We start from the raw sequence: 13,857 nt of genomic DNA on the forward strand, positions 1-13,857 counted from the left end.
TTGAGAGTTTTCAACGTCACAGTAGTTATGCAAATACATAAATTATATTTGGGTGTAGCATAGGCATTGGTACAGGGAGGGGGGCTTAGTAACACACAAATGTTTTACAAAGATATACATAATAGACATTGAAAATTTGGGCTTACCTTTAGGGGGGGGGGTTGTCCATGTTCAATTTGCTACCGTCGGCTATGTAAAAAATTAGTTGGGCTGAGAGATCTTCTACTCGTCTTCTCCTTGTTCTTAATGAAGTGAAATCTATACATGTAAATCAAAAAGTTTTTCGAAAGATATAATTATTACAAATTAATTCTCTCAATTACTTAAATCTTAGTCTAGAATTTTTTTTATACATATTTTTTTTCAAAGTGCATTAAATTCCCCCTTGGTAAAAAATGATGATGTACACTCTTAACGCACTTTGAAAAATTTTTTCAAAGTGCGTTGAGTGTGTCCCAAATTTAACGCACTTTGAAAAATTTTTTTTTCAAAGTGCGTTGCCCCAATGCTTACATTGAAAATGTTCACCTCAAGGAAAAAAGTAAATTGTTAGTGCAATACTAAAATACATTATATCAATTTGATGACCATTTTCTTATCAATGATGGTCAGAAAGCCAGATCTCAAATGTCTTAGTATATATAAATAATGTAAAAAAAATATCAACCAGTAACTGTGATGAAGGTTTAAATTGTTGTCGTCTTTTAATGTAAGACTTTCAAACGAGCATAAGAAATGAACATTTAAAAAAAAATTCATGAATAACATAACATAAATCAACACAGAAGGGTGGAGAACAAAATTGTGTATTTCAATATTAATATTCATTTTTGAAATTTGATGTCAAAGCATTGATGACAATTTTTCTAATGGGGTTATCACTAGTATATGTGTTAACATTAAATATAATGTAATTCCATCCATAAAGGGTGGAGGTTTCAACCAATTTGAGATCATTGATCATTAATATAAACATAAGTCTTATGTTCATGGAAAACATTAAGGTATAAAATGGTTATCTTTTTCTTCTTGAATTTAAAAATTGATATACAAAACTGTATATAATAAAATGAAAAAAATTACGTTTGTGTCCTCGAACTTTATCCACCACTTCCCCATATATTTTGATTTAAGCCTTAGAATTCCCCCCTATACAGTGTACTATTACAGTCTCTTTACAAAACTTGTCTCATTAAACGTGAACCTACAAGCATCATTATATTAATAATGACTATGATAATTAGAGTTGATGAAGTATGAATAATGATATATCAGTGGTATATATCCTCTGCATTGTAATTAGATAACCGGTGATGACTTGTCTTCAGGTCCTAAGTATGAAAGACTATGATGAAACATGTATAATGCTGAGTTGTGTGAAACTTGCTTGTACAAATGATTAAATAACTACCGGTATTTAAAATTGAAAAAAAATGTATTTGTCAAATTAGTAATTGATGCTTTCACGTTAAAATCAAATACATTTCCGAAGTTCAATATGATATAAAACAGTAGTAAATTTTTTATATGTTTGTTTTTATTACTTAATGTTCCTTTCTAGAATTCCTCACTCATATTGAGAAGCCCCTGTATGTCGGTGGAGTGCTACTTATTAGACCCATACTTGGCACTCAGAAGCAGTGAGCAGTGAGGGATCTTTCTCATGCCAGCACCTGCTATGACAAGGGACCTGGATATCTCTCGAAGGACTGTTCTTGTTCTACGTCTCGAGGTGGGATTCGAACCGGTGACTTAAATCAGATGCTATAAGCACTGCACCACACGGCCGACAGGTTTATTAGATGAGGAAATTCAATAAAATGAGTTTAAAACAAGAGACGATATTGTAATGATTAAAATTAATTCTGGAAAATATAAGGGTTAATTCATCTAAATTAAATTAATGGTTAACATTTGACCTTCTGAGACATAAAAAAGACAAAAAAGAGAGAATTTTTAATTTTCTCATTAAGTATGCAGAATTTTTATCATCATAAATAGAATTTATTGGAAAAGAAAGAAGTGTAATGAAATACAGGTTTACAATCTCAAATTACGAAGATTTCATACCTCAATAAATGGACGGTTTTCATGAGTTTATCACAATAAAAGTACTTGAGAAAAAAGGAAGCTAAGCTTATAATTTGCAAAAGGTATGAAAAAACGCATGTCTAAAATCTTAATGACGGAGCAATCAATCATTAATTTTATACAAGAATGGTGAATTAAAATTTAAATTCAGCATACCGCACCAAAGCTGACAGCTAAACTTTATCACCGTTAAGGTCAAACAAATAATTACTTCTTTTTTACATTAGTGAATATGTTTAACATCCAAATAAGACTGTCACTTCATTTCAGGCTTTTTTAGTTTTTCCTCTTATTAGAAAAAAAAACATGAACTTTAAATGGAAAATAGTTGTAGCTCTAAAGGTTTCCATTCGGTTAAGATATAATTCTTCCAAAATAATATGCACATAGATAAATGTATTATCAATGGACCTGAGTTAACATTAGAAATTGACGAGAAACAGAAATGTCGAGTTATTTTGTGCCTGACTATTAACGCCACGCATGTAAGATGATTGCAATCAATCAAGGTGACAATGGGATCTATATTCCTCAAATTATTAATTTCCTTAAGTAACATTGTTAATTGTGCTTCATTTACACAATTGTAAATTGGAAAGTCATATGACAGAACAATTTTTTCTCGAAAAAGAATTTAGCATTATATGTCAACTACATTTTCATGATGACTTCTATAAATAACCTATTTGTGTTGGTTAATACTCAAGAAATTTATCAGTTATTTATATACATGTATTTTAAGCGTATCTTTAACAAAATTATTCTTTATAATTAAATTTAGACTTTTCTGAATATTAGAATGACTAAGGTTACATATACGTGTGTACGTCTAAGTTTTCAATAAAAATTGTGCACTTCGTGAAATGGTTGTACAGAGATTTTAAAAAATGGTTAACATAGAGCAAATAATATAGTTTTTCTGTATGGGTTATGAATGGTTACGAAATATAATTATATATATAACAAAAATTTTAATGAATCTTGCATGCATGATGTCAAAAGAAAAGTACCATTAATCATAATGAAAGATTGTATTTTCTGACAAGGTCATTGTATCAATTATAAAAGTTACAAAATTGTGACTTTAAACAAGACTGTAGGAACTTACCAACGATAATAACTGTAGATGCTATGAAAATATTTTGATGATATATTAAAAGGTTAAGTCAATATTAAAGACTACAAAATAAAACAGAGTATAGTATGAGGTTCACTCCAACGATGTATCACTGAGAGTTTGGCCGATCAAATATCAGATTCTACTGATTTTTCCCGCTACATTACACGTGATTTGTGTCATAGTCATACACTAATAGAAAACAAAAGTTAGTAGTATAGAATTGATTGAGGAAGTAGTTAACTACAAGATTTGTTATGGTACATTTGTTTTACAGTGTAGATAGACCAATTAAATAACTGGAGAATTAGAATGACATCGCCTTAAAATTAATCTTGTCATTAATAAAGTAATAAAGGTTTGATTTTCCTGTTCAATCTGTAAATTCTACTATGACTTCTAATATATCATAAACGTGTTCTTTTTCTTGAAGGCGAGATAAGATGATACAAATGCGTTTTAAGTGCAAATGTTGTTCTAAGAACAAATTGGAGGCTCCTATCAACTCTTTTAGATACTAGAATGCAGTGTGGAGAACCGACATGAATAAGCATTGGAGCATTGAAAAAAGGTTAATCAATATGACAGAAAACACTTTAACAAATCCAAGAACAAGATGGTACTAGGACCTGAGGAAACGGTAGTGCACAGAGTACGGGATCACGAGAGAGTCCTGGAATCTTAGATTAGATTTTCTTTGGTAATATTATAGTGTAAAATCTTATATATAGAAATAATCTTTTAAAACATTTTAATAGCAGTCAACCTCTTTCATGTCCTTGAGCACTGTAATGAATTTTCAATGGATTTGATTGAAGAAAACTTGAAGTAAAAATTAATATGCTGAGGTTGAAAATAAGTTGCTTTACTGTTAACAGAAAAACGTGGAAACTATTTATATTTGATAATCACACATTTAAGTGTCTATTTTACACTGTATAATGCCTTTATTAGAATATGTCGTACCTATGATGTCAAACAATAAATACTGCACTGGTTTATTGTAAAGTGGTGATTTTAAAAGCCTTCTGTGATACCTCATCCTAACTTTCTTAATTTTCTAGTTACCATTTCCTACGCAGCTTTCAGCACGATGACATTTCACCTCCGAAACTACACTTATAGAGGTGGTGTTGTCACGGCATTGAGGGGGCATATAATCATATTATCATTCTATGAGTTTTCGTGATTTAAATGTAATTTATATGCATAACAAGGCTTGCAGTTTAGCATCTATAAGTAATTACTTTTAATCATTGCGACTCAGTCCGCCTGTAAGAAGGTTACTTTGCAAAGCACGAAAAATGTTCAAGTTCCTGATCTGAGTCATTTCTTATGTAGATAATGTATACGCAAACATTAAGAACTTCATAATTTTTCAAGCCTACTCAAAATACGGTACTCTCATAAATAAAGAATAATGATAATTATTCGCTTCTTAAATGTGAAATAACCAATGCCTTTGGTATATAACTTGTTCCTCTCCATATTTGTCGATGTATTTCTCCTTAACTGTTTAAGCATAGTGTTTTTACCCTTGTACTTCAACAAGATATCGTTACCGACGGAAAATTATCAAAATGGAGTTTAACATTTAGTTTGTGATTAAAATATCAAATTGGGACACAATTATATGCCCTTTATTTAGAAAATATCCTCAAAAATCGAGTTTTCAATCTCATGGATCGGACATCGTTTAATGAAATTAGCGGAAAAATATTACCTTTATTAAAGTGCTTTAAAATCCTTGATATGGATATGTGTTCTTAAATTTAATTGACGATATCGTTGCACAATTGTAGAACGATTCAAGAGACCTCACTCTGCCTTAGAAATGATTTGACATGCTTATTATCGATAAATTGTATTTTGACTGAAAATATAGTTTTTACCAAAAAACAGCTATCACTTTCACGTTTTATTGATCATGGTTAATTTTTCTGTACGGAGAAAATTGATTAAAAGAATTATACGAACATTGGAGTGAAAATTCTTTAAAATCTATGTAAAATTATCAATCTTTGACTTTATTCACCAAAGTCTATTTATCGAATTTTGGACATTGCATCACAAAATTAACAACGGTATCATTAAAAAATTTAAATCTTCATCTTCTAGACAGAAACAAATAAATACACGGAACTCTTAAGTTGAAAGACTATGCAAGGTATGTGTCTAAACGGTGTTTTTGTTACTTTCCAGAGAGACATCGGCATAATTGTTATCAATCTCAGTTAATGAAATAAGCTTCAGATTGTGCGTGTGTTCTTAAGATGGATTAGATATGCATTTATGCAAGATTGAAAATTAAAAATAATTGTAGACTATAGACCACAACACTTTCACGTTTTATTGATCAGTATTTTCTTGTTTGTTATGGGATTTTATTTATATTTTGCATAAATTACATTATGACTATGAGAAACGGGTTTGACAAATTCTCCATTTTATGTTATGCCATTCGGACGTGTTTTTAGGATTTTATTTTGTCACATTATGCTAAGATATGGACATATGCCATTTGCCTGAGCTGCTCGGGGGCATTTTATGTGACCAATTAATTTAAAGGAATTATATTATTAAAGAATCATAATTAATCTTTTGGAATTAATTATTTTTTAACAGTTGTTATCCAGCTTTCGCACCAAGGTGAGTATTCCCCTCTCATATCCATTCACTAATGTTAACTTTTTCTTTCCTTCTCGTTTTTGTTTAAACGAAACAAATTCAATTAGAAAATTAAGACAATTTGACATTGCCTGGAAATGAAAGCCTTTTTAAAGTGACTGTAAAAGTTATTGCTATTTGCAGAACATTTTTGATAGACAGAAAAAAGCCAAAGAAAAATAATATAAGTAATCAATTGGAATATTAGGTATTCATTGCAAGTCAATTTTTTTTTTTATAAAATGACTAAGTGGCTTAAATACATTAAAATCATTGTACAAAATTTTTAAATGAATATACATGTATTCATTTTTTAAAAACAATCCCGCTTTTAAGATGTAAAATTTGAAATTCTTAAAAAGAATGTTTTATTGTACCTTTAACTTTTCTTAAATGTTTCTATAAATCTTTATTAATTAAGTAAAAGAAATTACCTGAATGATTATGTTAAAAAACGTATTATATGAAAACGGGAAATTTTTTATAATGTTCTTGACAATTTGACGTTTTTATGTCAAATATTTAAGGCAAAAACATGCCTGTGTTGGAGGTACTTATATACAGGTAAACAGATCCGAGACACTCCAATAAATCTCAGTTTTTTTGCGTTGTTTTTTAAAAGGTAAATCCTATTTTAGTAAATACAGCCTCTTCGTTCAGATATACATGTATGTAAAATGAATATCCTTTAAATGGTTTTTAAAATTAATCACAAGATATACTTTAACGTCTGATTTTGATAAATAATCTGAGAGTTAAGTTAATTTAAAGAAGAAATATGTGACATTGTCATCCTACATTTATCAGATTTGATCTGACAGACTTTTATTTATATTTTCTAATGTTTTAGAAAAAAACTGTAAAAAATCGGTAAATAATTTTAATGATGGAGCTAAAAAACTTTTTAACCTGATAAAATTTTGCAATTTTTTTTCATTAGAAATAAAAAGTTAGAAAACGTCAGAATAAATCACTTCCAATGCTCACTAAGATATTATAATAGAATTAGCAATTAAATTAAGTTATCTTGTATAATCAGAAGAAATATGTTGTCTTTTATTGTCATAATTTCAATTTATCTGGCATTTATTTCGTTTAACATGCATATGCGTGTGTAAAAACATTGGAATAAAAATAAAATGACATTTAAAGATCAAACATTCACGTTTGAATTTTAGATCTTCTAGCAAAATGCATTCTTTCTGGCAATTTTGACAGAGTCCGTGATAAATTCTAATGACTTAGAGTGAATTATGTGAAAAAAATGTGATAAAAACATACTTGATTTAAAAAAATTCTAGAATTTTATATCTTATATATCCGTATTCGAGAGCCAACAATACACACACACATTTACCTTTTATCACTGTTTATTTTAATTGATATTGTAGACAGTTCCTTCCATGTTACATATTTGTCTTTTCTAGAAGGCCCTTTTTATGCTTTAGGCATTGGGCATTGTTATTTAATTTTCTAGAATGATGGGTTTGCTGCACTTCTTCACGTCTAAAGCGCTCTGTAAATTGCGAGATTAATTAAAATTTTGTTCCAAACGCAAACATTGATTTAACATTTTATATTTTATATGTTTCTAGATGGCTTTTCGGGCAGTACTTTTTGTCCTCTCCCTCCTGTCTCCTGCTGGATTCGTCAAAACAGCTCACCCAGGAATCTTTACTGCCGATCAAAGCTCTGGTTCCCTGGGATCCCTCAGCAGCCCCTCATTCGAAAGAGGCAACACACAAAGGGCCGCAGTTGTTGTTGACAATGGTTTATTTAAGCAACAGAAAACACTCACCTCTTTATCCTCGTTATCAAATTTTGACAATAATTTTCATGATATTCAGCAAGTACCCGAACAACTTCAAGCGGAGTTATATCCGAACGAGCCAATTCCTACTGTTGTGTACACAGAAGTTCCAAATAACCCCGAACAACGGCCATTACCCACGGACAATAAAATCGTCGTTGAAAGTATTCAGACACAGTCGGAGAAAACTTCTCCACCTAGAAAAGGTTCTTTATCGACTCAAATTGATGTCACAAAGCAGGAAAGAGCCTTTACTGTGGATCAACCGACAATTAAAAAAGCTGTCAACAGACAAAAGATTGTGAAGGAACAAAAGAGTAATTTACCCCAAGAACAAAAAGAAATCGTCTCTGAAAATAAAAGAAAACAACGGCTTGTAAAACCACAACAAATTCGGTTCATGAGTGGCAATAACATATTCAAACCAGGCCAGAAAAATATTGCATACCGATTTACTGGTAAATCTTTCACAAAGTCTCCGACACCGCTGAAAAGACCAACTCCAAAAGCAGAAATGCCTTCGCCTGATTCAAGCAATATACACATGAATACGAGGCTCGAACAAAAGAAAACAACACTGGATAGCTTGTTATTTGGAGTAATCGCGACCACTGAATCCCCAGTGACTGCGTGGAAGCAAAGTATCCAACAAGGTGTATACGACACCACGAAAAGTTTTAGTGTACCTATTACTTCTCACCTTCACACAGAAGCACCGACGAAACCACCCCTAGATAAGTACTCAATGGTGAACCCAACCAATGGTGCTGTGGTCGGTGGCCATATTGTAACAAAGGAAGAACCACCATCTGATATCATTGTCAACCATCACGAGACCTCAGTAATAGAGAGAAATAGAAAGTTAAGCAGGGATCGGTACAGTAACGCACAATGGCATCGTCAACAGAAACATAACCAGCAAAGACAACTTAAGAAGCAAAGCTCCTCATTATCAAGTATTAACGCACCACAAATATCGAAAAGTGAGCATACCCATGTCGTGACAGATCCTGAAGCAATTACAGACATCATACTTAGTAGTAGCCAGCAAGGTGCTCATTCATTGAATAACTTTGGAAACAATGCAGGACGAAATGCTGATAATCAAATGTGGCACACAAATATGGAACAAATGCATGGGGCTAATAATCTATATGAATCAAATGTTCAACAACCATTTAAGAAAGAATCACATCAAATTCCTGACTTCCAAAATAATGGACTAAGAATGGGATCCCTTTCAAATCCAAATCCCGAAAACTCAAACAATCAGCAAGGATGGAACAGTCACACTTTACAAACTCAGGAGAAAACGCCATCAGATGTCCAGAGAACACACAAAACCAAAGAGATGCTGCAACACCATGGTCATTTTCATAAACAAGATGCCTTCACAACACACGGTGAAAGTAAATTATTGCAAAGTAACCATCAACTCTCAAATATTCATTCATCCGCATCATTGCAAAAACAGAACGGAAACAATCATCAATCAAATGCGGTCAGAAACAACTTTATAGTATCAAAGGATGTGAATGCGATGCAGAAAATTCCTGAAAAGTCTATGGTTAATACTCCTAATACTCAGGGTAAAACCAATCAGCAACATCCTAGAGATATGAAAGCATCAGTTATGAACAAATTACAAGGCTTTAATACACAGCCTCGTCATTCACGATTGCAGGATAAGACCCCCACCACCTTCGCCCAAGGAGTTCACCAACAGCAACATCAAACAGAACACCAAGGACACGCACAAGCAACTGAACAACGTAATAAACAAACACAGAAAACCCCAAGCTTATCCTCGAGTAGCTCACTGTCCAACCCAAGTTTCCTGGGTTCTCAAGGAAGAATCATGCAGAGTCAACATGCCTCTCAACTTCCTCAAGGCCAGTCAGTAGAACAAATTATGAAACAAGGAACACAACAAGTACAAACGCAATATGCTGTACAAAATGAAGTGCCGTATAATATTGTTAAAATGCCACCATCTCGAGCCGAATACTTCCACAAGTCGATTGAACACATTCCACAATCAGCAAACGTCAAAAGAGCTCAGATTCACTCTGCTAATTCCATATTCAAGAATCAACATACACAAAAGCCAGAATCACTTAGAGCTGAATATAATTTAAGAAATGATAAAATAGAAGCCAGACATTACAATCAAATGAATGAAATACCCTCCGCTGGACGACTGCATCAAAAAGTAATTAATTCACTGGGTCAGACGAAAACAATGGCTGATCCAAAACAACAGTCAGCAAAAAGTATCTATCAGATGGAGAATCCCAAATCACATTTTGCCTCAGAGCTGCAACACAATGGTCAATATAACATCATCAACAACGCAGCAAAAACCAATCCTCAGGAAACTCAAATAATAGACACCTCATTCAATATTCCTAAAGAAATAATTGCCAATCCAAATATACAAATGTTGAACATTGAAAATCCTGTTCAAAGTGGATATTCATTGGCTGGTGTTAACATTCTAGATATCAAGCCAATAAAAGGCCTGTCGCCGGATATTGTCCAGATTTCGAGGGTGACAAACACCATACCTATTATAGAAATTCCAATAAACTATAATTACTACGAAACGACAACTATTCCTCTTGTTGGTCAGAAAAAGAATTTGCATACAACATCCTCTTTAGCAGCCCAGGCACCCAGTATGCAGAGAATGTTCACAAAAGCCCCAGAGGTGTTCCGAATGTCTACAGGACGAGGTAACATAAAATTATTGAAAATATCCAGTCTTACTTTATTCTTTATGTGCACATGTACAGCTGTAATGCCTAAACATATCATGAATTTGAGTTAATAGTGGTTAACTTACATTGTAGTAGTAGGACAGAATACTCAGAGAAAAAAGGGAATAATTCATTTTAATTTCTTGTATATATTTCATACAGCTTGCGCTTATGAAGTCAACCCATTCAACAGAAACGAGTACGCCATGAGCCAGGCAGAAGCAAGGGCGGGCCGTTTTACATCAAAATGCCCAGCAGGACTTGATTTTCGTATCGATAGATGTCGCTGCGATTGGCCAGTGCCACAAAGCAGTTCAAACACAAACTGTAAGAAACTTTGTTAATCGTATTGATATCTGAGTAAAAACAAGTTTTATTTTTCTTTATTAATTCGGGAAGATCGGGATAATGATTATACTTCTAAAATTAAGGTGTGATTTCGGATTTCTTTAAAAAATATTTCGTTTATACGATTTTGTTCCCTTTGATATTTTTTGAATAAATTTTATCCCTTTACTTAAATTAAACCATTTCACAGTGTTTGGTAATATCTGATAATTAAAATTCAAAACATAAGCAATGATTTTAATCACAAAAACTTCATTGGTCTTTAATCTAATTCCTTGAATCCACTATTAGTGACATTCTTTGAATACAAATGTAATTGTAAAATTCAATTCTGATGGTAGTAAGAAAGGTTAATGTTTGAACCTTGTAAATCACATGTTTGTGACTTCTGTCTGAACATTGTATTCCTGCCACGAAAAGAATAACATCAAAAGGTTACCTAAAACGTTTATTTTAATTGCAAAACTATTAATCACATCGTGTCTGTACTTTATTTAATAATTTTTTTCATTGGACATATTTGGTAAATTGAACGTTTAAAGATCGTGTTCTGAATGTTAAGTTAAAAAAGTTGAAAGTTTATGTCAATTATATTTCAATATTTGAAAACATACTGGGGCGTGTCATCAACATAATTAATTTTCTGGTATTGCGTATTTGTAAAATAATTTTTTAAAATGTCTACTTTAGCCTTTCATTACAACTGAAAATGGTGAAGAAATACATGTAATGCACTTAATTTTTCCACATTGAATATGTAAATTTCATATTCAGGTTTAAGAAAGGTTTCTTTTTATGCATTTTCAGCTTGTCCCTATATAGTAAATCCAGCTAATAAGAGTCAGTATGCGCATAGTATACAGGAAACGCGGACAGGAAAACTGCTGGACTGTCCGGCTAACTTACACTTTAACGAGCAGAAATGCCGGTGTGACTGGCCAGGGCTCTGAAAGGTATGGCAACGCTATTCAGAAATATAGCTGTGAATACAATAACTACGTATTTCAAAAGCATAGTAGCACATGCATGTCGCATTTTCAAATACGAAATTAATTCATCACGAAGTTTTTTTTCACCCAAACATCACCAATTTAAAATTACTTTTATGAAAAAAAAAAAAAAAAGTTTTAGGATAAAGATAGGAGAGTACCAGTATTTCTAGATTTAAAAAAAAAAATATGTATATAACATTGCATACATCGGGAAAAAGTTTGAAATTGAAATTTTGAGTAATATTATCGCACAAAAAGGACCGTAACTGAATCTTTTTTTTTCTTCAATTTTTGGTGGTTCTTAATGTATATATTGATTAACCCCCCCCCCCCCCCCCAAAAAAAAAATCAATTAAAAAAATCGAAATAAAGATATGTTTAATTGAGTTTTTATATTTTTTTTTTACATTGAAATATATCCTGTTAATTGAAAAAAAATATGAGAAAATGAGGCATTTTAGATACGTTAATAAAACACTTTTTGGATTTAAACATGCACCCATAAAACGCTCTGTATTCGTACTGGTGCTATTTATCTAACGTCAAGTTTGTGTTTTATGCTCTTCATAATATCACATTATTTGATAAAACTGGCCGAGCTCAAACTAAAACATTTACTTCAAGCAATAAACAAATCAAAATATAGGTCTTAAAAGAAAATTAAATATAGGTATGCATCTCTGCTCCCTTGTCTTTTGGTTTTTTAAATTGTATAAATGTATTATTATTTTTTAAAATTTAATTCCAGCAGAAAAATCTGCATTTTTGAATTTTAAAGAGAATTTCTGTCATACACGTTTCCTATTCATCCTGCCATTTAAAAAACCTCTCATTATTACTTTGAATTAATTATGATTATACGAAGTCAGTAATATGCAAATGTAATTTCCGAAGAAGCGAAGGTCTCACATTTATTTCTATATAAGTGAAAACAGAAATAGATTTTTTATTTCTCTTTCCGTGAGACATTTGACACACCAATTAACCTCTGCAGCAAGGTTCGTCAATTTCGTTTTGTGACAGGAATCTTAAATATGATTAACACCTCGTAACAATATTAATTACGGCCTTAATACACTAAATGCATTGTTGTAATGAAGGTTTATATATATACCCTGCTATTAAATTTGTCGGATTTTCATCCTTCATTTAAATTAATTTAATTTCATAACACGTGAATGATAAACGGTGGCATTTTGAATCATTTATTTGCATTATTATTTAATTAAATTTAGATAAAACTTTCATACCTTTTAAGCGTTTTTTAAGCTTTCGATTTTGTATTACACTTGAACTTTATAAAAATTTGAAATGCATGTTTTATTAGATCTATACCCCTCTTATTTTTTTTACTTTTGTGTATTTACCGGATTTATTTTTTTAGGAACTGTTTCGATCTATCCGGTGAAAAACCCAGTGTTTGAGAAGAAGAATGAGCTGGCCAGCCCCAAATATGGGCAATCCATACAAATGGCCAAATTAATAGGGGATAAACATTCAGTGAAATTAAAAGCTGTTGTGATAATTTATTTAATTGTTGTACATATGTATATATTTTGATAGTTTATATAATTTTTTTTATCTGTGTTTAACGTAGACATTGTTTATATAAGATTGTGTTCACTTATGAGAATCGTCACTATTTATATGATATCTTGCATATTCATAATTGTATTGCTCATAAATAATAACGACAATAGGTTTATTGATCTTGTTCGTTTAAGGGAGTATGTATAATGGATAAAATGTATTTCTTTCCATTTCCATAATCTGAAGAAATAAGATTAGGTTAAAAAATTATATTAGAAATGGTTTCATGAACATTGGGAAGTGTTGGAAAAATATTAAAACGTTTGAATAAAATGCCAGTAATACTTATTAAAATTTTGCAAAATCATTTTGTTAAAATACATTGTGATTGTTACACACAAGTACTCTGAAACTGACATAAAACTGCTTGAGTTTCTGATTTACAATATCTTTGTGGTTATTGGAGTTTAGGTCTTTCAACAATATATTGGAATTCCCATGGGTATCAATTGCACGCCGTTATTAGAAGACCTATTTTCGTAT

General features: G+C 31.5%; 1 protein-coding gene across 1 annotated transcript; it reads left to right on the forward strand.

Moving 5' to 3' along the window:
- The first annotated feature begins 5,673 nt into the window (after positions 1-5,673).
- LOC134273391 (uncharacterized) lies at positions 5,674-13,389 on the forward strand. The gene is made up of 5 exons (XM_062755591.1): positions 5,674-5,857; positions 7,471-10,420; positions 10,607-10,771; positions 11,600-11,745; positions 13,169-13,389. The coding sequence occupies exons 2-4, from the start codon at positions 7,471-7,473 to the stop codon at positions 11,740-11,742; spliced, it is 3,258 nt and encodes a 1,085-aa protein (XP_062611575.1). The 5' UTR covers positions 5,674-5,857; the 3' UTR covers positions 11,743-11,745; positions 13,169-13,389.
- Positions 13,390-13,857: the final 468 nt, after the last annotated feature.

This window comes from Saccostrea cucullata, unplaced genomic scaffold (genome assembly GCF_032062105.1).
Source record: "Saccostrea cucullata isolate Sc308-1 unplaced genomic scaffold, CSIRO_AGI_Scuc_v1 ctg195, whole genome shotgun sequence".
NCBI classification, from domain to species: Eukaryota; Metazoa; Mollusca; class Bivalvia; order Ostreida; family Ostreidae; genus Saccostrea; species Saccostrea cuccullata.

Bases quoted from the DNA above. Each gene is read 5' to 3' on its own strand.
- LOC134273391 (XM_062755591.1), top strand. From the start codon at position 7,471: ATGGCTTTTCGGGCAGTACTTTTTGTCCTCTCCCTCCTGTCTCCTGCT. The intron at 10,421-10,606 runs GTAACATAAAAT...TATTTCATACAG, and splicing joins CCGAATGTCTACAGGACGAG to CTTGCGCTTATGAAGTCAAC. The intron at 10,772-11,599 runs GTAAGAAACTTT...ATGCATTTTCAG, and splicing joins AAGCAGTTCAAACACAAACT to CTTGTCCCTATATAGTAAAT.